Source organism: Schistocerca piceifrons, chromosome 3, assembly GCF_021461385.2.
Source record: "Schistocerca piceifrons isolate TAMUIC-IGC-003096 chromosome 3, iqSchPice1.1, whole genome shotgun sequence".
NCBI lineage: Eukaryota > Metazoa > Arthropoda > Insecta > Orthoptera > Acrididae > Schistocerca > Schistocerca piceifrons.
In genome coordinates, this window is record NC_060140.1 from 83,647,797 (window position 1) to 83,668,704 (window position 20,908).

The 20,908-nt window shown below is 45.5% G+C and overlaps 1 protein-coding gene across 1 annotated transcript in view; it reads left to right on the plus strand.

Annotated features, from left to right (window-relative positions):
- The window catches only part of LOC124788039 (WW domain-binding protein 11), a 99,286-nt gene that overhangs the window by 29,084 nt on the left and 49,294 nt on the right, over positions 1–20,908 (plus strand). Inside the window, exons 2-3 of the mRNA XM_047255097.1 lie at positions 643–768; positions 11,669–11,766. Coding sequence (XP_047111053.1) covers positions 643–768; positions 11,669–11,766 — 224 coding nt within the window. The remainder of the gene's footprint in view (positions 1–642; positions 769–11,668; positions 11,767–20,908) is intronic.

A 20,908-nucleotide genomic window follows, 5' to 3' on the forward strand; every position in this document is an offset into this window, starting at 1 on the left:
GAGAAAAGATTAGAAACACTAGAAATGTTGATAGTAAGACGACTCTATTACAGAAAAGAAAAGAAAAACTAAATTTATTAGACATACAATTAGCCCCACCGAGTTTATAAAGCACATCTTAGAAAGAAATACTGCGGAAATAAGATCGAGAGACACACCCAGAATATCCGTACTGCAAAGTGAAATTGGTGGAATTAACCATAGTAATTGCAACTTATAGTGCAGATGGAGGGGGGGGGGGAGAAAGAAATAAAGATGACTACATCCACAAGTCCTTGCCTGAAGTGAATTATGGCGATGATGATGACTGGTGAATACTGGAATGGTTCCTTCAACAAGGTCATGGAGCCCTGTTACCTTAGCCTCTCTGAACCAGCTGAGACAGAACTGTGTCTCAATGTTCCATGCTGAGAGATGTTTATCTCTGTCATTTCTTCAATTTAAATTACACATCATGTTAAACAACTGCTCACAGTTTTGAATTAAGGGCTCCTGTCTCCCTTGTGTGGTAAATTACATACAAACGACATTAAAGAATTGTTTTGGTAGTGTTAGCAAAAACGTATGTTTCGCTATTTATGTCCTTGTATCAACTTGCTATTCCCATGCATGGCTCATCTGCACCAAATGCCTCTTGTTCAGGAAAAGAAGCAAGGAAGAAAGAACTGAAGAAAAACAAGAAACAAAGACAGATGGTCAGAGCAGCAGTGCTGAAAGGAAAGGACCCAGTTCAGCTTATTGCAGAAATGGAGAAGATTGATCAAATGGGTACGTAGCTTATCTCCTCTATTAAATTTTTGCATGAGTTGCTTTATTTTTATTTTTCAAAGTGGGTGTTACCTAACAAGCTTAATTTTAACATAGAATTTTTTTATGTGGCTAGTCATATTATGAAATTTACAATACTAGTGTTCATTGTTAATTACATGGGCGATTCCTGCAACATATTTGTCTTTATTCTTGAAAGCAGCTACCCACTTGGGAGGTGTTCTTCACACTTTTAATTCTTTTCATTTACACTCTTCAACCGTTAACTTAAAATGTCTGGTGTGAGATATGAACACAGTGCTTTGGGCACAACTCAAAATTTTGAGAATCCAGTTTTTACAGCTGGGTATGTGGCTTTGAACTATGCACACAATTGGTTAAGATCACACACACACACACACACACACACACACACACACACACACACAATCTTTTCTTCCTGGCATCACATAGCTCATATTGTGATCACAATAAAAATCATGTACACGTTTAATGGCTTTCTCACACAGTGTTTTATCTATGTCTTTGAATTTGGTGTCACTAATATGGCATGTTCTGCTGCTCGTTTGCTGCTCTTATCAAACCTGAAATGGATAATTCTTTCATGGTTTCTCCTTGTACTTGAACTATTTGGATGTACTTTAAAAATTTGTATTTTGTCGCACATACTGTCTGAATTGCAAAACTTACTGTTATTTGGCTTCCTGCAATTTTTTTCCATACCTTTCTTTTTCTAGTTGTGCCACAGAAGTATGTTCCAACACTGAGGCAACATTTTTTCAGTTTTTACTTGGGTATTTTTTCTCACACATAAGCCTCTTTTTCTTCACAGGCGATTCACTTAAATACTGAAGGCTAGTATTTAAAGAATCCAGTATGTAATTAGATGTTATTTCATCTTCGCTTACATCTTCTGTGTGGAAGTACTTAAGATAACTAAGGCTACACCTGTAAGGATGGAAAGATTTTGTGATATTTGCTTTATACATTTTCTGTAAATTTTTCCACCTACCAATACATTAGGACACTTGAGTACCGACACTCCCGAACATTCCTCAAATTCTCTGTACTCTTGCATGACCTCATTCTTTAAATGGATTGTCATATGTCTGCACGTGAGATTTCCAGGCTCCTAAACATCCCTACGTCCACTGTTTGTGATGTGATAATGAAGTGGAAACATGAAGGAACTTAAGATCCATTTTTACAAACCACTAAACTATAAATACTACTTCACAGAACATGTACTCTGCAGTTATAGTAAACAAGCCACTGCCATGTAACAAACTAAACTGGTTGAGATAAAAATCTGTCTTGTTGGCTGTTTACAGCAAGAAATGTTCACCAGTTGGTCAGAATAATAGTGACTGCTATTGGTGGCTGCTGTTTCGAGCCTTTGTTTGAGTATGCTGTAGCCAAATTTGACACGATTCCTTAAAGGTAACTCCATATTGGGCTCGGAAACATGGGACAGCAGCTGGTCAATGAAATGTAATAATACTGTACCACCTATATTTTGATATTGTTTCATCAGGCAACCAATTCTGACATTCCAGTCATGTCATCTTCAAACCTGTTGCATGAATGACACGGAGTACCACTCATGCATGTATAAGACAAGGCACTAATATTTGTATCTGGTTCTGTAGATATCTGAACTTCATGAGCATGTGTGCTCTTCACAAATGTGACAGCAACTCAGTTGCAGCCACATGTGTAAAGAGCACACATGTGACTGCAGTTGAGTTCCCATCACATGTGAGAAGAGCACTCATGTTCACAAAGTTAAGGTATCTAAAGATACACTATGCGATCAAAAGCATCCGGACACCCCCAAAAACATATGTTTTTCTTATTAGGTGCATTGTGCTGCCACCTACTGCCACGTACTCCATATTAGTGACCTCAGTAGTCATTGTATGTTGTGAGAGAGCAGAATGGGGTGCTCTGTGGAACTCATGGACTTCAAACGTGGTCAGGTGACTGGGTATCACTTGTGTCATATGTCTGCACGTGAGATTTCCAGGCTCCTAAACATCCCTACGTCCACTGTTTATGATGTGATAATGAATTGGAAACATGAAGGGACGTGTACAGCACAAAAGCATTCAAGCTGACCTCATCAGTTGACTGATGGAGACCGCCAACAGTTGAAGAGGGGCGTAATGTGTAATAGGCAGACATCTATCCAGACCATCACACAGGAATTCTAAAACTGCATCAGGATCCACTGCAAGTACTATGACAGGTGAGAAAACTAGGATTTCATGGTCGAGCAGCTGCTCATAAGCCACGCATCATGCCGGTAAATACCTAATGACGCCTCGCATGGACTAAGGAGTGTAAACATTGGATGACTGAACAGTGGAAAAACGTTGTGTGGAGTGGCGAATCACGGTACACAATGTGGCGATCCAATGATATGGTGTGGGTATGGTGAATGCCCAGTGAATGTCATCTACCAGTCTGTGTAGTGCCAGCAGTAAAATTCAGAGCTGGTAGTGTTATGGTGTGGTCGTGTTTTTCATGTTCATGAAGGGGCCTTGCACCCCTTGTTTTGCGAGGCACTATGACAGCACAGGCCTACATTGACGCCACTGTTGAAGAGCAATTCGGGGATGGCGATTGCATCTTTCAACAAGACCGAGCATCTACTCATAATGCACGGCCTTTGGCGGAGTGGTTACACGACAATAACATTGCTATAATGGACTGGCCTGCACAAAGTCCTGACCTGAATCCTATAGAACACCTTTGGGATGTTTTGGGATGCCGACTTCGTGCCAGGCCTCACTGACCAACATTGATACCTCTCCTCGGTGTAGCACTCCGTGAAGAATGGGCTGCCGTTCCCCAAGAAACCTTCCAGCACCTGATTGAACATATGCTTGGGAGAGTGGAAGCTGTAATCAAGGCTAAGGGTGGGCCAACACCATATTGAATTCCAGCATTACTGATGGAGGGCACCACGAACTTTTAAGTCGTTTTCAGCTAGGTGTCTGGATACTTTTGATAACATAGTGTATCTCATGAAGTCCGAATCTCTACAGAAACAGATTTGAATATTGGTGACTTAACTTGTGTTATACATGCACATGTGGTACTTGGTGTCATTCATGCAACAGGCCCAATTAGGTGATTGGAATGTTGAAACTGATTGCCTGATAAAACAATATCAAAATAATGGCTGTTGTTGCAGACTTAGATTGCCAGTTGTTTGATTGTGCCACTCCATGTTAGAGAGAGCATAAAACTGGATTCGTAACTGCATACTGGATGTTGTGAGAGAAGTGATGTAAATTAAAATTAAATAAATTTTTGAGTGTGAAGCCTTTTGTGTGCTGATCTTCATATTTACCATGTTTATTGTAACATACTATAGTATACAATACTTCTTTCTTTTCCAAAAAATTGAAGGCTGGATGTTCTGAAATATTAAAGGCCAAGGTCAAGGTCAGTGACCTTGCAAGTGAAAATTATTAGGAAGATACTATGTTGCATATTATTTTAATAGTCCACTCATTACTTTTTTCAATGATTCATTTCATTGCTTTATCTGGATTAGAACAGAATCATAGTTATTTATGTTAAGACAGACATCTGAGTGAGATGATGCAGTAGTTAGTGTAGTAACCACAACCAACAGCGGGAATGCCTTGGGCTCCGGATCGGAGCTGCCAGGCGGGGAAGCCGCTGGCGGTGGAGCACGCACCACCGGGTAAACACAGGACGAGTCGGACGACAGACCAACGACAACTGACAACAACCGACCACGACCGACTATGAGCGACACAACAAGGAGGAGATAAACAACGGAGGCTTGTGGAAACCACAACACGAAACACCAAACGTAAATCCACTCGGAACCAGAGCCAGGCAAATGTCAACAACGAGCAACGACCAGAATGCAGTACCGCCAAGATAGAAACGAAATCCAGAGCGAGTGCCAGACTGGCTGGACTAGGGCAGAGCGGGTCCCTATATACGAAACCAGAGGGAGCGGCTATTGGCTGCTGTCTGCACGTGGCTTAGCGGTGGCACCCTCGCTGCGCAAGAGCCGCTGCGTGGAATAGCTGCCGCGGAGGCAGAGCCCTCTATGGGCTGACCACGTCCATTTGTTCTGCCGCGTGTTCGATTTCCGCGGCGGAAGGTACTAGATCCCTCACCCCCGAAATTGGTGCATAGGGGCGGAAATGCCCCGGACGATGCCTAGGTGGGCGGAACGAGGGCACGGGTTGTGAGACGTCCAGAGGGACCACTGGGAGATGGGAGGGCAGACTGTCAGTGGCATCCATCAAGGTGTCATCAGAGGGCAGGGGGTCAGAGGGCGTCTCTATACCCCGGCAAGACGGAAGGGGTGTCTGCAGAGCCGGCGAGGAGATGGAGGTTGAAGGGAAGGGCTCCACCTCGAGGGGTGTGTCCGCACCAGGAAGCAGGGAAGGCAGTGGGGGAGGAATCAAGGCAGGGGCCCGAGGGCGGAGTTGGTTATGGTGGCGACGCTCGAGCCCTCTGTGTGTCTGTATGGTTGTCACTCGCCGCCCGTGAGCCGCTGTCACCGTAGCGGGTGTCCATGCAGGTGTGCTGCCATAGGAGCGGGCCCACACGGCCCTGCCCGGGGCGTAGTGCCGGGAGGAGCGAGAGCAGGGCCCAGAAGGGGATGGTGTCAGCAGGTGGAGGAGGATTCGAGGTTGTCGCCCGTGACGGAGTTCGGCAGGACTATGACCGGCCACCGGCGTAGTGCGGTAGGTGCTTAGAAGCAAGGTGAGGGCCGAGGTGGTGGCCAACGGCTCCACTGATTTCATCAGCTGCTGTTTTGAAAGTGTGGACCAGGCGTTCCACCGTGCCATTGGATGAAGGATGGAGGTGGGGGGGGGGGGGGGGGGGGGAGCGAATGTGTTTGATACCGTTAGCGGAGCAGAAGGTCTGGAACGAGGACACCGTGAATTGGGGCTCGTTATCTGTGACCAACGTCTGAGGAAGGCCTTCAATGGGCAACACCTGGGCCAAGGCGGTGAGGGTGGCGTCACTGGTGGTGGACACCATGCGAACCACATATGGGTATTTGGAATAGGCATCAATGATGAGGAGCCTAAGAAGGGGCCTGCAAAATCGAGATGGATCCTGTCCCATGGTTGGCTGGGTATTGGCCAGGGCGCGAAAGATTGTGGAGGACTAGCCTGATGACGGGCACACACTGTGCAACCACGGGCCAGGTGTTCAATGTCTCCATTGATCCCTGGCCAATAGACATATCATCGAGCCAATGCCTTCATGCGAGACATCCTCCAGTGTCCGCGGTGTAATAAGTGCAGGACGCGGTGGCGTTAAGTCCGGAGGGATGATCACCCAATGGGCATCCGAGTCCGTGGACAACAGGAGGACGTCCTCCATCACCGAAAGTCTGTGCGAGATGTGACGCCACAGGCTGAAGTCAGTTTTCAAACGTCGGGTAAGGTAGGGAGGCCAACCATGGGTCACATAGCGGAGGACGTGCCGCAGAATGGGGTCCCTGTGCATGGAAGCGGCGATTTGCGTGGCTGTCAGAGGAAATCTATCAAGAGTCTCCCGGCGGGCAGAGTCGATGTGGAAGCACAGGACTTCCTGCTGGTCGAACGCTGGATCGGGTCCTGCTGGGAGACGGGACAAGGCATCTGCATTAGTGTGTTGACTGGTGGGCTTATAGCGGAAGGTGTAAGTGTAATTACGCAAGAACAACGCCCAGCACTGAAGACACTGAGCCGTCCGTTCTGGGAGGTGCGAATGGGGCCCGAAAAGCCACACTAAGGGCTTGTGATTCGTGAGGAGGCTGAACTGCGCCCTGAACAGGTAAATGTGAAATTTCTGAACTGCAAAAATAATGGCAAGAGCCTCCTTTTCGATCTGAGAGTAATTCCTTTGCGCAGGGGTTAACGTCTTGGATGCATATGCCACAGGTTGTTCCGACCCATCCTCATTCCTGTGTGCCAGGACTGCCTCAATCCCGTACGCTGTGGCATCGGCCGCCACCACCAAGGGATGATCCGGAGAGAAAGGCGTCAGGCAAGGGGCAGATTTCAGCATCGTCTTCAGGCGGGTGAAAGCCTAATCGCAGGCAGAAGTCCACGTGTAAGGTACCCCTTTGCGACACAGGCGATTTAGGGGATGCGCGACGTGGGCGGCTTGGGGTAAGAACGTTAAGTAATAAGTGACTTTTCCCAAAAATACATGGAGTTTGGATAAGTTTCGTTGATGGGGAAAGGCATCGATGGCTGCAACATTGCGGTCCGAAGGGCGAATGCCATCTTTACTGAGTCAATGTCCTAAGTACTCCACCTCCAGTTGAAAAAAATTGCACTTCTCCAGTCGACAACGTAAACCCGCAGCCTGCAGGGCGTGAAATAAGGTACTGAGGTTGCCCAGATGTTCCTGGCACGTGCGCCCCGTGACTAAGATATCATAGAGGCAATTGACACAAGCCGGTATTGGTTGCGTAAGTTGCTCGAGATACCGCTGGAAAATCGCAGGGGCAGACGAAATGCCAAACGGAAGACGCTTGTATTTATAGAGACCGAAAGGCGTGTTGATGACAACGATGGCCTGCGATTCCTCATACAACGGCAATTTGTGATAGGCTTCTGCCAGATCAATCTTAGAAAAGTACTCGCCACCCGCCAGTTTAGCGAGAAGGTCTTCCTGTCGAGGAATGGGATAAGTTTTGACCAAAGACTGAGTGTTGGCCATAGCCCCAAAATCCCCACAAAGACGAAGCAATCCATTGGGTTTCGTGATGACCACTAAGGGCGTTGCCCAGGCACTCGATTGTACTGGCTCGATAACCCCCGCAGCCTGGAGCCGATCGAGTTCCTGCTTGACGGCCGCACACAAAGCTACCGGGATAGGCCGAGCCCGATACCGGGATAGGCCGAGCCCGACAAAAGCGAGGCCGTGCATTCGGCAGTAAAGTGATGTGTGCCTGGAAATCGGAAGTGCAGCCCAGGTCTGCCTGAAACAGGGAGGAAAAGGACGCACACAGATCGTCTAGGTCCTGAAATGGAACCGTACTTGAAACGAACTGCACTTCGTCTTGAATGGAAAAGCCAAACCGTGTAAACGCATCTAATCCAAAAATGTTCGAAGCCGACGGGTGGTCCACCACAAATAGGGTAAGGGGCCGGGGAATGTTTTTGTAGATGGCCATGACAGAAAAATGCCCACAGAGAGGGATGGAACCGTCGCCGTAGGCGACCAACCTCCGAGAGGGTGGGGACAATTCTGGAGACCCGAGACGTGCATACATCGTCAGCTTGACCAAAGAAACTGTGGCCCCCGTATCAACCTGGAAACGGACGTCCTCATTAAAGATGCGTAGGGTGAGGAATAACTTCTGAGCCAATGTGTCGGTCCGAGGGGCGACTGCGTGTAAAGCATGGACGGCCTCCTGTTGGCCCGCAGGGGCGGGACGGGGGCAGGTCGAGCGGCTACGACAGACAGATCGAAGGTAGCCCTCTTTCTCACAGAGCGAACAGGTCTTCCAGCAATGGGGACAGTCAGCTCGAGTGTGAGCCGAGAAGCACTGGGGGCACAACGGGAGGGGGCCACGCGGCCGACGTCGAGGGGCGACCGACGGTTCGGACGCCATAGAGACGTCAGACAGCGAGGAATCTTGACAGCGGTGCCCCCTGGAGACTGCGCCCCGTCGACGGCGATAAGGAGTGGAGCGGGAAGTGGACTCGACCGCTGCCACGTGGGGCCGTGCCATGAGACGTTCGTTTGCCGCTTGAGCAATTTCGAAGGAATGGGCAATACGTAGAATGTCTTGCAACGAGGGGTTGTCAAACTTTAACGCCGCAGTGCGGACCTCTAGATCGGGCGCCAGTTGAACGACCACATCCCGAATTAACGAATCTGCCACCTTGCACTGCTGATTGGTGCATGTGAAGTTGCCTTTGCGGCTGAGGCCTTGCAAATCCGTCACCCAGGAATAGTAGGACTGACCCGGCTGCTTGTGGTATTGATGGAATTCCTAGCGAGATGCAACCACGTGGTAGCACTGGGAATAATAGTTAGCAACACACAGATCTCGTGAAAGGAGAGAGCCACGCGGTCGGCCAACTGTGCCAACTTGCGGAGCAAGTAAAACGTGTCCGGTGAGGCCCAAGACAAGAACAACGACCGCTGCAGAGAGTCATCCGACACCTGAAAGGCCTTGAAATGTTGCTTCAGACGATGCAGGTACGTTTCCCAATCCTCTTTTGCGTCGTTGAACGGTGGGAACGACAGCGGACATGGGAATGTGTCTGAAAGCGGGGCACCTGGGGAAAGAGGTGGGAGGGAATCCCGCTTATTGACCCTGTCCGAGAGCAACTGCAGTGAGGTCTGTAAGACCAACTGCTGCTGCTGCAGCCACATGAGCTGCTGCTGTTGCTCTAAGAGAGTGAGTAATTTCTCTTCCATACTCCTATGTTCCGTTTACCTCGTCACCAAATGTAGTAACCACAACCAACAGTGGGAACGCCTTGGGCTGCGGATCGGAGCCGCCAGGCGGGGAAGCCGGCGGCGGTGGAGCACGCACCACCGGGTAAACACAGGACGAGTCGGACGACAGACCAATGACAACTGACAACAACCAACCACGACCGACTATGAGCAACACAACAAGGAAGAGATAAACAGCGAAGTCTTGTGTAAACCACAACACCAAACACCAAACGTAAATCCACTCGGAACCAGAGCCAGGCAAATGTCAACAACGAGCAACGACCAGAACGCAGTACCGCCAAGATAGAAACGAAATCCAGAGCGAGTACCAGACTGGCTGGACTAGGGCAGAGCGGGTCCTTATATACGAAACTGGAGGGAGCGGCTATTGGCTGCTGTCTGCACGTGGCTTAGCGATGGCACCCTCGCTGCGCGAGAGCCGCTGCGCGGAATAGCCACCGCGGAGGCGGAGCCCTCTATGGGCTGACCATGTCCATTTGTTCTGCTGCGTGTTCGACTTCTGCGGCGGAAGGTACTAAAGTTAGAACACTGGACTTGTATGCGGCAGGGCAATGGTTCAATTCTCCATCCAGTTGTCCAGATTTAGGTTTTTCTGTGATTACCCTAAATTGCAAATGTCAAGGTGGTTCTTTTCAAAGGGCATGGGTGATTTCACACCCGATCCTCGAAACAATCTGGGTTTGTGCTCGATCTCTTAATGACCACAGTGTCGACGGTATGTTAAAACCTAATCTTCCATCCTTAGAGACAGACATTTTAAACTTACACAGTTCCAGTACTTTGCAGGCCTGCAACTTTCTCCACAATTGTCATATACCTGTGCAAATTGGTAGTTTTCCATCTCTTATCTGGATTCCCAAATGCGCCAAATTTGTAAGAAATCTGGTCGGGTTGAATGGTGTGTTGAATTAACACCTGCAGTATTTAGTCATAATTCTTTGCCTAAGTACAAACATGGAGTTTCAATGAAGTGATTAAAATGCAGCAGAGTGAACTAGCTTGTGACGGAGATGTTGACAGCTTGATCACTGTGACTCTGAAAGCTGGTCTGCTGCATTGCCAGTACACCAAAAATGATGTAACATGTCCACGTGCTGCCTTTGTCAAGTGTGCATTGTGTTCCACTTCACTCTGTTTTAATTAGTCCACATTGGCAGATCACTGATGAATAAGGGAAGAATGCACAACAACTTAGCAATTTCTATTTTTAGAAATTGGCTTTGTAAGTATTGTATGTGTTAACCTATATTGTTTCATACGGATCATTAGCTGTTTGCCAAATAATATATCAGTTATGACTGTTGTGAATCTCCTGGTCTTAGTTGTCTGTTAGATTGTATTGTTTCTTTAGTGACTTGTGTGTCAGTAGTCATTAGATTCATTAACCTTCAAACATTGGTTGTAGAATAATGCAGAGTTTTATGATGGGTGGTAGAAAACGCACATTTCAATATTTTAAAATTTTTTTATATGGTTTTAGTCATTGGAATGAGGTAGGAATATTACTTTTCATCCCCTAGCATTCTGCTTGTGAATGGTGTCTGCTATGAAAAACTGAAATAACTGTGATTTGCTCCAGTTTTATTGTCACAGTTATATTCAAGTTTAATTGTATTCGTGGTGTATAGTGTCTTATGTTTCTGCACTGGAGTTTATTGAACATATCTGTGATGCTCTTGCAGTAATAAAAAAAGAAAAAGTGTTGAGACATGTCAATCTACTTTCAACCTTTACCACTTTGTTAATACTATTTGGCAAAGATTTCAGATTGAGTAACACTGCCCTTGAATGAGTAGGCATTGCATTCAGTAAAGTATTTCACATTGTGATTGACTGTAGTGAGTTGTTATATGCTGTGCTTTCAGACACACAGATCTGTGGAAATTTTAAAAGGAATTAAATTACATCTGCGTATTATTGAGAATCCTTTGTTATCTTTGTACTAATCTCAAATAATCAGTAAGTCTTTCCGTATTTTGTAACACTTTTTGACCATTGTCTTTTCCAGTGGACAGGGGTCTACCAATGTTGTTATTCATGATGATGATGTGAGTAGTAATAGTCAAATCGTATATCCTCTTGGTACACCCTACACTAGTTTTACTTCCGACATTACCTCATTGGGGACATATTGGGTTCCTTGTGCTAGAAAGTCTACAGTCATAGTAGAGTTCATTTTGCAGTACCATCAACTAAATTCTTACAAGTATAATTATATTGCTTATCTATACTTTTCACTGGAAAATTTGTAAAACATGGTTTTGATCTTTAACGCTTTCTGTAGAAGCAGTATTCCATTATACAAAAAGCTGTGTTAGTGCACTGTTTTGTGTTTTATCATATGGTGTAATGTTATGTTATGGCGCTGTGGATTATTTTGATAGCTTGTGGTTTATGTATGCTTTACGTTATTTTATTTCAGAGTACAATGTTCTGCATCCACCACCTCTAAATGAGAAAGTTTTAAAAGACAAGAGAAAGAAGTTAAAGGAGACATTGGAGCGAGTGTTGACAATGTATGTAAGTATAGAACATAAATTGTACCAGTTGTTTGTTTAATTTACACGGTGAATATACCAACACTCTAAACACAGTTGCACAGTTGTTGACAGAAGTGTACAAGATGTAAGATTTATGCAACTAATGCCGCAGAGACAGAATTGTACCTTCAAGGCAATGGAGCAGAGAAAAAAACTTTCTCGTCTGCTCTTCTCTCACTGCTCACAGAGCAGCTCAATAGCTGCATCGAGAAGAGAGAATAGTTCAGATGATTTGTAGCTACCTTCTCCTGTTACAAAAAGAGGGGGAATATGTAGCATTCTGTTTGGAAATAGGGCAAGTTGGACTCTTTAAGAGACACAAGCAAGATGATGTAAGGCCAAAAGGAGCATGCTGTTGAACTTGGCTGCTCGCATATCAACTACTGCATAGCTGTTGAATCAGTAGACTGAGAGATGATGGAAGGAAGAGCTGCAGGAAATGGTACCATACAAGCTATGATTGGTAGCAAAACCAAGTGTCTGGGTATGTCAAGAGGATGGTGCAACCCTGTCCATCTCTCAGAAAAGTCTTGAGGTAAGCTGTGCACCATGGCTTCTGAGGCCACTAAATGGGCAGCAGCCTGAGGAACTTGCATCAGTGTAGTTATGTTAGGTTTGTTCCAAAAAGTGTGGCTCAGTCTGGAATGACTATCATCTCCCCATTTCTTCGTGGGAGACTATTACTTCTTATAATAGGACTCCCTGCAGATTGAGCAGACAACTTGTGAACATTCACATGCAGCCTAATAAGAAAGCCTATATGCCATTCTTCTGGTAATTTCATCAGATCAGAATGTCATTAACATTAACAAGCCACATATAGTGTCTAGTAAATGTATTTTGGGTTCTTGGAAGATAAGATGAAAGTGTCATTGATTATTCTCTTTCTATATTTAAAAAAAAGAAAAAAAAAACACATTTACAATGGAACACATTTAATGTAGATATCAACATCATTCCGAGCAACTGCATTACTGAATTTGAAATGTCCTATGAAGTCTTCTTTTTATGCTGTACTAACTTTTGGTCAGGGCATTTTGGAATATATCAGTGTATTGCATTTAGTACAGGAACTACAGAAAGAGTGGAAAAATAAGAGTGACTGAGATACAAGGAGCTATCAAGAGAATTAACAAGTATCTTCAGCTTTTATTCAGGTGTTAAATTCATGTAAGCTGCTGGGTTATATCAGAGCCTGTGTCGTCGTCCTCTGTATATTCCAGAAATGTGGCCACAGTACCATCTGATGCAAAGCGCAAGCAACATGTGGGAAATGTAGTTCAGATATGCACAAACAGGATCTATGTGGATGTGCCAACTGCAGAGCAACCATGCAGTCTGCATCCTTGATCGCACTGTATTCATAAATTGAAAAAGGAGATAGCAAGGCATATGCCTTAAGCTGAAACCAGAAATCCATATAAAGCATTGCCACAATCTACATCATTAGCCCTAGAATGGATGAGGACTCTCTCTTGGACCCACTCTCTCTCTCTCTCTCTCTCTCTCTCTCTCTCTCTCTCTCTCTACATCTACATAGATACTACTCCGAAAGCTACCCATATGGTGCATGGCGGGGGATACACTGTGTCACTACTAGTCATTTCCTTTCCTGTGCCACTCGCATACAGAGTGAGGAAAAAACGACTCACTGTATGCCTTCGTAAGAGCACTAATTTCTCATATTTTATCCTTGTGATAACTATGCGCAATGTATGTTGGCAGCAATAGAATCACTCGACAGACAGCTTCAAGTAGCGGTTCTTTAAATTTTCTCAATAGTGTTTCTCAAAAAGAGCATTGCCTTCCCTCCAGGGATTCCTATTTGTATGCCCAAAGCAAGCATCTCCATAACACTTATGTGTTGTTTGAACCTACTGGTAACAAATCTAGGAACCCACTACAGAATTGCTTCAATGCCTACCTGGTCCGGGTCCCAATACTCGAGCAGTACTCAAGAATAGATCCACCAGCATTCTATATGCGGTCTCCTTTACAGGTGAACCACTCTTTCCTAAAATTCTCCCAGTAAAGTGAAGTTGACTATTCACGTCCTGTACCACAGTTTTCATGTGCTCATTCCATCTCATACCTCTTTGCTACGTTATGCCCATATATTTAAACGACTTGACAGTGTCACACAGGACAATGGTAATACTGCATCAGAATATTACAGGTTTGGTCTTCCTACTCATCTGCATTAACTTACATTTTTCCACATTTAAGGCTAACTGCCATTCACTACACCAACTGGAAATTTTGTCTATGTCGTCTTGTAGAGCCTATAATCACTCAACTTTGACACCTTACTGTACACCATGGCATCGTCTGCTATCGACTGCAGATTGCTGCTCACCATGTCGGCCAAATCATTTATGTATACAGAGAACAACATCAGTCCCCTTTTACCTTTGCTATATACTGGAGTCACCTGTGATTTTTTCCAGTTGCTTGGGACTTGGTGCGGGGTGAGAGATTCACGATAAATGCAAGTTAGGTAAGGGGCCAGAGCCATAGAGTGCGCTTTGTAAAATTGAACTGGGATTCCATGTGGACCTGGTGATTTATTTACTTTCAAATCCTTCAGCTGTTTTTCTGTGTCGGATATACTTATTACTGTGTTGTCCATACGGGATTCTGTCCGATGGTCGAATGACGGTATGTTTGTACTATTCTTGAACATGAAATTGAAAACTTCAGCTTTCATTTTGCTGTCTTTAACTGGCCTGCCAGACAAGTCAACAAAGGACTGAATGGAAGCCTTAGACCTGCTTAGCGATTTTACATACAATCAGAATTTTCTCGGTTCTCTGCCCGTCACTTGTCATCATTTATGCAATCTCTTTTGAACCAAGAGTGTGACAGCCTCTGCTTCCTCAGCACCCGCTGAATTTAGTTATGAAACCATGGTGAGTCTTTTCTACCTTTTATCCACTTAGTAGGCACATAACTCTCCAGACCACGATTTACAACCTGCTTAAACTTTACCCGTTATTCCTCTGCATCCATTTTACTGGAACTGAGTGATGCCAATTCACTAAGTGAGATGTTAATGTCTAAGTGAGATGTTAATGTCTAAGTGCTTATATGCTCTATCTAGCAGAAACATTCTCAATAAGGTCTGGCCTATTTGTAGCTACGAGGTCTAAAATATTATTGATGCATATGGCCTGGCGAGCTAGCTGCTCAAGACAATTTTCAGAAAACATGTTCAGAAGTATTTCGCATAACTGTCTGTCTGTACTCCCCCTTCCCTTGTAATGAATGCATAGACATTCTAGTATATACTCAGCAGGTTAAAGTCCTGCCTCCAACCATTATTGCGTGATATGGGTACTTACGTGCTATTGACCATAGATTTTCTTTGAATGACTCTAGAAATGTCACAGCAGAATCAGGTGGCCAGTAAAAACATCTAACAATTAACTTGGTTTCACCAACACCTGTTATACGCAACACTCAGCTTCGACCTCAATAGAGAGAATAGTTTTGCCAGCTGCAGTAAACAGTCCTCCTCCTATGGCCTCTAATCTTCTTTTCTATATACACTCCACTGCTTTCCACTTCGGGCTTCTGCCAGCTCTCAGTCCCAAGAATAATTTGAGTGTGAGAATGTTGCTGAAAGGCAGTAAATTCGGGAACTTTATTACATTTCGACAGTTTACTGATAAAATTGTGACAATCTCTCTCTCTCTCTCTCTCTCTCTCTCTCTCTCTCTCTCTCTCTCTCTCTTATAAAAAAATAACTGCAAGAGTATGGTACTTATGAGTAAGCTTTCACTTAACAGTCCTAGAGACCACTACTAGTTTTGTCACTCCACATTACTCTCCAGTTGATTGTTGATGCTTGAAGAGACATGTTGTAGGTCTGAAAGATGCAGACCATCTGTTTACGTTAGCTTTGTCTGCTTTTGCACTTTTCTTTTTATACTGACTGCATACAATAAAACTGCTCAAAAATAGCTTGGTAGTGTCCAGTAAATCAGGAAGAAATTGAAAAACTGTTTGAATTTTTGCATGTTTGCAAAGTAGAAGGAGTGATCTGTTTTACGTGGTAAAAACTTTCTAAAGACAAGATCGCATAACCATTTTGTTATTTATATACTGCAAGTTTTGACAGACTTTGACTGTGTTCTTTAGATCATCAAAAATTTGTGTTATAAAATGTGTTCATTCTGAGTTGGACCTCATTCCAAGTTGTCACGTAGATAAAGTGTAGGACATAATATAAAGGTTTGTTAAGAATAAAACATCTAAAATCAAGAAGCACCTTGTGCGCTTAGCCTTGTTCTTATATGTAGCACTCAAAGATGATTGTTACATCATAAAAGACGTAGCATACAATGAAATACAGAGTAGCACATCTGTTAACATTAGCTGGACATGTTGCAATCAACATGATCGTTATGTCATGAATAACACTGTATACAATAAAATACACAGTAGCACATATGTTAATGTTCAAATCATTGATTAGGACATGTTCATCTGACATTAACAGATGTGCTACTGTATTTTATTGTATACTGTACAAGCGGCGGCAGAACACACACATAAAAGATGGTTGTAATTGGCAAGCTTTCGGAGCCAGTGGCTCCTCCTTCAGTCAGAAGGGTTGAATGGGAGGAATGTGGGTGAAGGAAGAGGATTGGAGAGGTCTAGTAAAAGGGGTAGATTTTGGGAAAGTCGCCCAGAACTGCGGGTCAGGGGAGATTTACCGCAAAGGATGAGAAGGAAAGACTGATTGTTGGGGACTGCATTGGACAAGATTTGAAAACCTGAGAGCTTAAAGGCTGAAGACAGGTTAATTTGCAGACAAAGATTACTGCTTAAACATCATGCACGACTTAATAAGAGTGAGAAGCTAAATGCATTGTATGTAACAGAGGTTGGGGGGTGGGGGGGTAAAAAGACATTGAAAGAGTAAAAAACTAAAATGGAGTGAAGCAAAGAGTAGTTACTGTGAAGAAACACAGAGAGGGAAGAAATGAACGTAAATTAAGGCCAGGTGAATGATGAGAACCGAGGATATATTGTAGTGCTAGTTCTCCCACCTGCGGAGTTCTCAGGAACTGGTGTCTGGGGGAAGAATCCAGATGGTGCGTGTGGTGAAACAGGTGCCGAGGTCAGGATTGTCATGTTGTAGAGCGTGCTGTGCAACAGGATATCCACACTGCCTATGCCCATTCATCCTAATTGATAATTTGGTGGTAGTCATGCCGAGGTAGAAGGCTGAACAGTGTTTACATAACAGTTGGTACATGACGTGCTGTTTAACAGATGGCTCTCCTTTGATATAATATGTTTTGCAAGTTACAGGGCTACTATAGATGGTGGTAGGAGGGTGCATAAGGCAAGTCTTACAGCAGGGACTGTCACAGGGGTAGGAGCCATAGGGTAGGGAGATGGGTGCAGGAGCAGCAAAGTGTCTGACAAGAATACTGTGGAGATAGGGAGGGCAACAGAAAACTATTCTAGGTGTGGTTGGGCAAAATTTCAGGCAGAATGGATCTCATTCCAATGCATGATTTTAGAAAGTCATGGCCCTGTCGAAGTAACTGATTAACTCGTTCCAGACCGGGATAATACTGAGTCAACAGGGTAGTGCTCCGAAGTTGTTTTTGGGAGGGATCAGCAGGACCAGGATTGGATGTGATGGCCCAGAAATTCTAGGCTAGTGGGGTAATTATGTGCAGTGAAGGCTGAGGTGAGAATGGTGCTGTATTGCTGTAAAGAGTCTGTGCATCTGTACAACTATGTTTGCCTTGGATGCCAAGGCTGTATGGGAGGGAACCTGTGACATGGAAAGGATAGCAATTGTCAAAATATAAGTAGTTTTGTTTGTTGATAGGTTTAAGGATGGAAGTGTGTAGCTGGCCTTCGGTGAGGATGAGGTCAACATCAAGAAAAGTGCCATGGGATTCGGAATAGGACCATTTTAGCAGGTCAGCCTCACCATGGGTCCATATGGTAAAGATATCATCAGTGTATCTAAACCAAATCAGAGGCTTCACTTCTGGATTCCAGGAAAGCGCCCTCCAAGTGACGCAGGAAAAGGTTGGCATAGGAAGGAACCATCCTGGTTCCCATGGCCGTACCCCTGATATGTTTGTATGTCTGCCCCTCAAAGATGAAGTAGTTGTTGGTAAGTATAAAGTTGATTAAGGTGAGTGGGAAAGATGTCATAGGTTTGGAATCAGGTGGGCACTGACTGAGGAAATGTTCAGCAGCAGACAGACCATGAAGGTGGGGGATGTTGGTATAGAGGGAAGTAGCATCAGTGGCGACAAGCAAGGTTGATGGAGGTGGGACGGTTGGCATCTTTGATGTAGGGGGTGAGTCTTTGTACTATGGGTTGCAGATGTTGATTGACTAAGGCAGTTATATGTTTGGTGGGTCCTTTGAAGCCAGCAACTATAGGACGGCCTGGGTGATTGGGTTTGTGGACCTTAGAAAGAAGGTAAAAGGTTTGGGTGGGGTGAGAAGCTCTATGGCTTGAGGTGCCCTCATGTTTTAAGGAGGCACTGCAGCTCAGTTTTAATCATAGGGATGGGATCTTGATGGCAGACGCTGTATGTAGTGGTGTCAGACAGCTGGCGTAGGCCTTCACTAACGTACTGCTTTCGGTCAAGTACTACAGTGGTAGATCCTTTGTCTGCTGGGAGGATAATGAGGGAGTCATCAACTTTTAGGGAACATAGAGCCTGGATTTCCGCAGAGGACAGGTTAGGGTCATGTTGTAGGAACCTGTAGGGTTGTGAAGCAATGCTGGGTGTGAGGAATAAGGAAAGCTTCTAAGGCATGATTTCGAGGTAGTGGTGGCGGATGAAGTTGGGATCGTGGTCTGAACTGGGGGGTCCAATGTCAGGTTTGCTGTTCAATGTCAGGTTTGATGTTGGGAAGGTTTTTGGATTGGCTTGTAAAGTGATATTTCCAGTGAATATTACATGTGAAGGAAAGTAGGTCCTTCACCAAAGCAACATGATCAAATGCAGGTTTAGGGCTGAAAGTGAGACCCTTAGATAATGCCGATAATTCAGGAGGAGAGAGTGCTTTAGATGAGAGTTTAAGGACATCGGACTGTTGACTGGTTCCTGTGATTACAGGTTATTCTGGGAGGCAGTAGTGAAGGCTGTGAGATGTTAAGGAAGTCTGCCAAGCTCGGTTTGTAGGAGAGGAGTGCTGGTTGATGATGTGGCTGTTTAGGGAGCTGCAGAAGGACAGAAAGGGAAACCCTGTTCAGGTAGTTTAGGAGAAGATAGGATAGCTTTTTTAGGTGAAGTCTGGCATATTGTTGCAGTTTGAAGTTGGCTTGGTGGATGATACCATTCAGGGAAACATGAGGGGCAGATAACTGTAGGATTTTGTATAAGTGATGCTGATGATTCAGATATGGATCATAATTTTGTTCCTGAAATGGGCTCCACTCGGAGGTCGGAGGGGCACAGAGGCTGAGGCAATGGAGGGTCAGCTGGCAGCAGTGGATGCGAGGCCCCCTCTGCTAGCAAAGGGAGGGGGGGGGGGGCAGAGGGGGAAGAGGGCAGATCAGGATCCATGGGCTCCACATCGACAGGTGCAAGTGCTAGCCTCGCTGGGATCCAAGGGTGCAGGTGAGAGAAGGATGGCAGGGGGCACAGACATGGTAGCAGTGGGGAGGTGAACTGCTGCAAGTGTGAGTCTACCCCTGGAGCAGCATCATGACCAACTCTGCTGCTCAGCTGACTGGGAGATTGCAGCGACAGTTCCCCAACACAATGCAGGTGCAACTAATTTGCATGACACGTCATCTGCCACCAGCCAACATCCACTACTGAGAACGCCTGATCTTCATGGCTCACCATGACACCTGTCAGCCGCTCCCTTTACGGGCCAAAGAATTGAGTTCAGGAAGGAAAATGCAGTGGGCCACGTTGGTCCGGGGATGTGACACAGTGTGCACTAAATCCAGCAGCCCTGCAGCTGGAACCCACACAAGCTTTCCTCTGGACTGCACCCAATGGCTGATGTCACATTCTCAGAAAACTCAACAACGCCATTGGCTGATGTCACATTCTCAGAAAACTCAACAACGCATCATCACGGAATGAGAGACTTCTTCATTTGGTTCTTGAATGTGTGTATGAAGTGTTCCACTTCCAAGTTAGGGGCCAGGTGAAACAGAGCGGTAGTCGAATGGTGGATACCATTGTGCACACAAAAGCTGCCACCAACCAACATCCACCACCGAGAACTGCTGATCTTTGTGGCTCACCGTGACACCTGCCAGCCACCCCTGGCCAAAGGACTGGGTCCTGGAAGGAAAATGCAGTGGACCACGTTTATCTGGCGAATGCGATTCAGTGTGCACCAAATGCAGGACACCGCAGCTGGCACCCACGCAAGCATTCCACTGGACTGCACCCAGTGACTGATGTCACCTGGCACGTCAGAAAACTCAACAAAGCATCATCGCAGGAAGAGGGACATCTTCATTTGGTTCTTGAATGTGTGCGTGAAGTGTTCCGCCTCCAAGTTAGTGTCCAGATGAAACAGGGCAGTGGTCAGATGCTGGAAACTGTTGTGTATACAAAAATCTTCAAACTCCTTTGACCCAAACTGCCTACAAGACATGAGGGTCCTGAGGAATCCCTCTATGGCAGAAATAACTGATAATGGGTGAAGAATGGCAACCAGTGACATAGGGGACAGCTTGGCTATGTGTGGAAAATGCTGTCCTAAATTAGACCCATGAAATCAACATGAACTGTGCCCCAAGGGTGCTCTGGGGCTTGCTAAGAAAAAATCGGACATGGCAGTGCAGCCCGGTTGTGTGCACAGGCTTGCAGGTGTGCACGACGTTCAATGTCGTGCTTGACCGCTGGCCAGTAGCCTTGTCATCGTGCCAACACCTTCATATAAATCACACCCCAGTGCAACGCATACAGCAAATGGAGTGTGTGAGGATGCAGTGCTGGAGGAATGACCACTCAGCAGCATTGCTCCTCTGATGTAAGCGTGAGGACCCCTGCACAGTGTTGAGTCAGTCACATAAGAGAAAAACATATCCCATGCAGAATCTGCCCCCAAAAAGGCGCCCCACAGCTAACCCACCTGGACAGGTAAAACAATTTTCCAACAGTTGT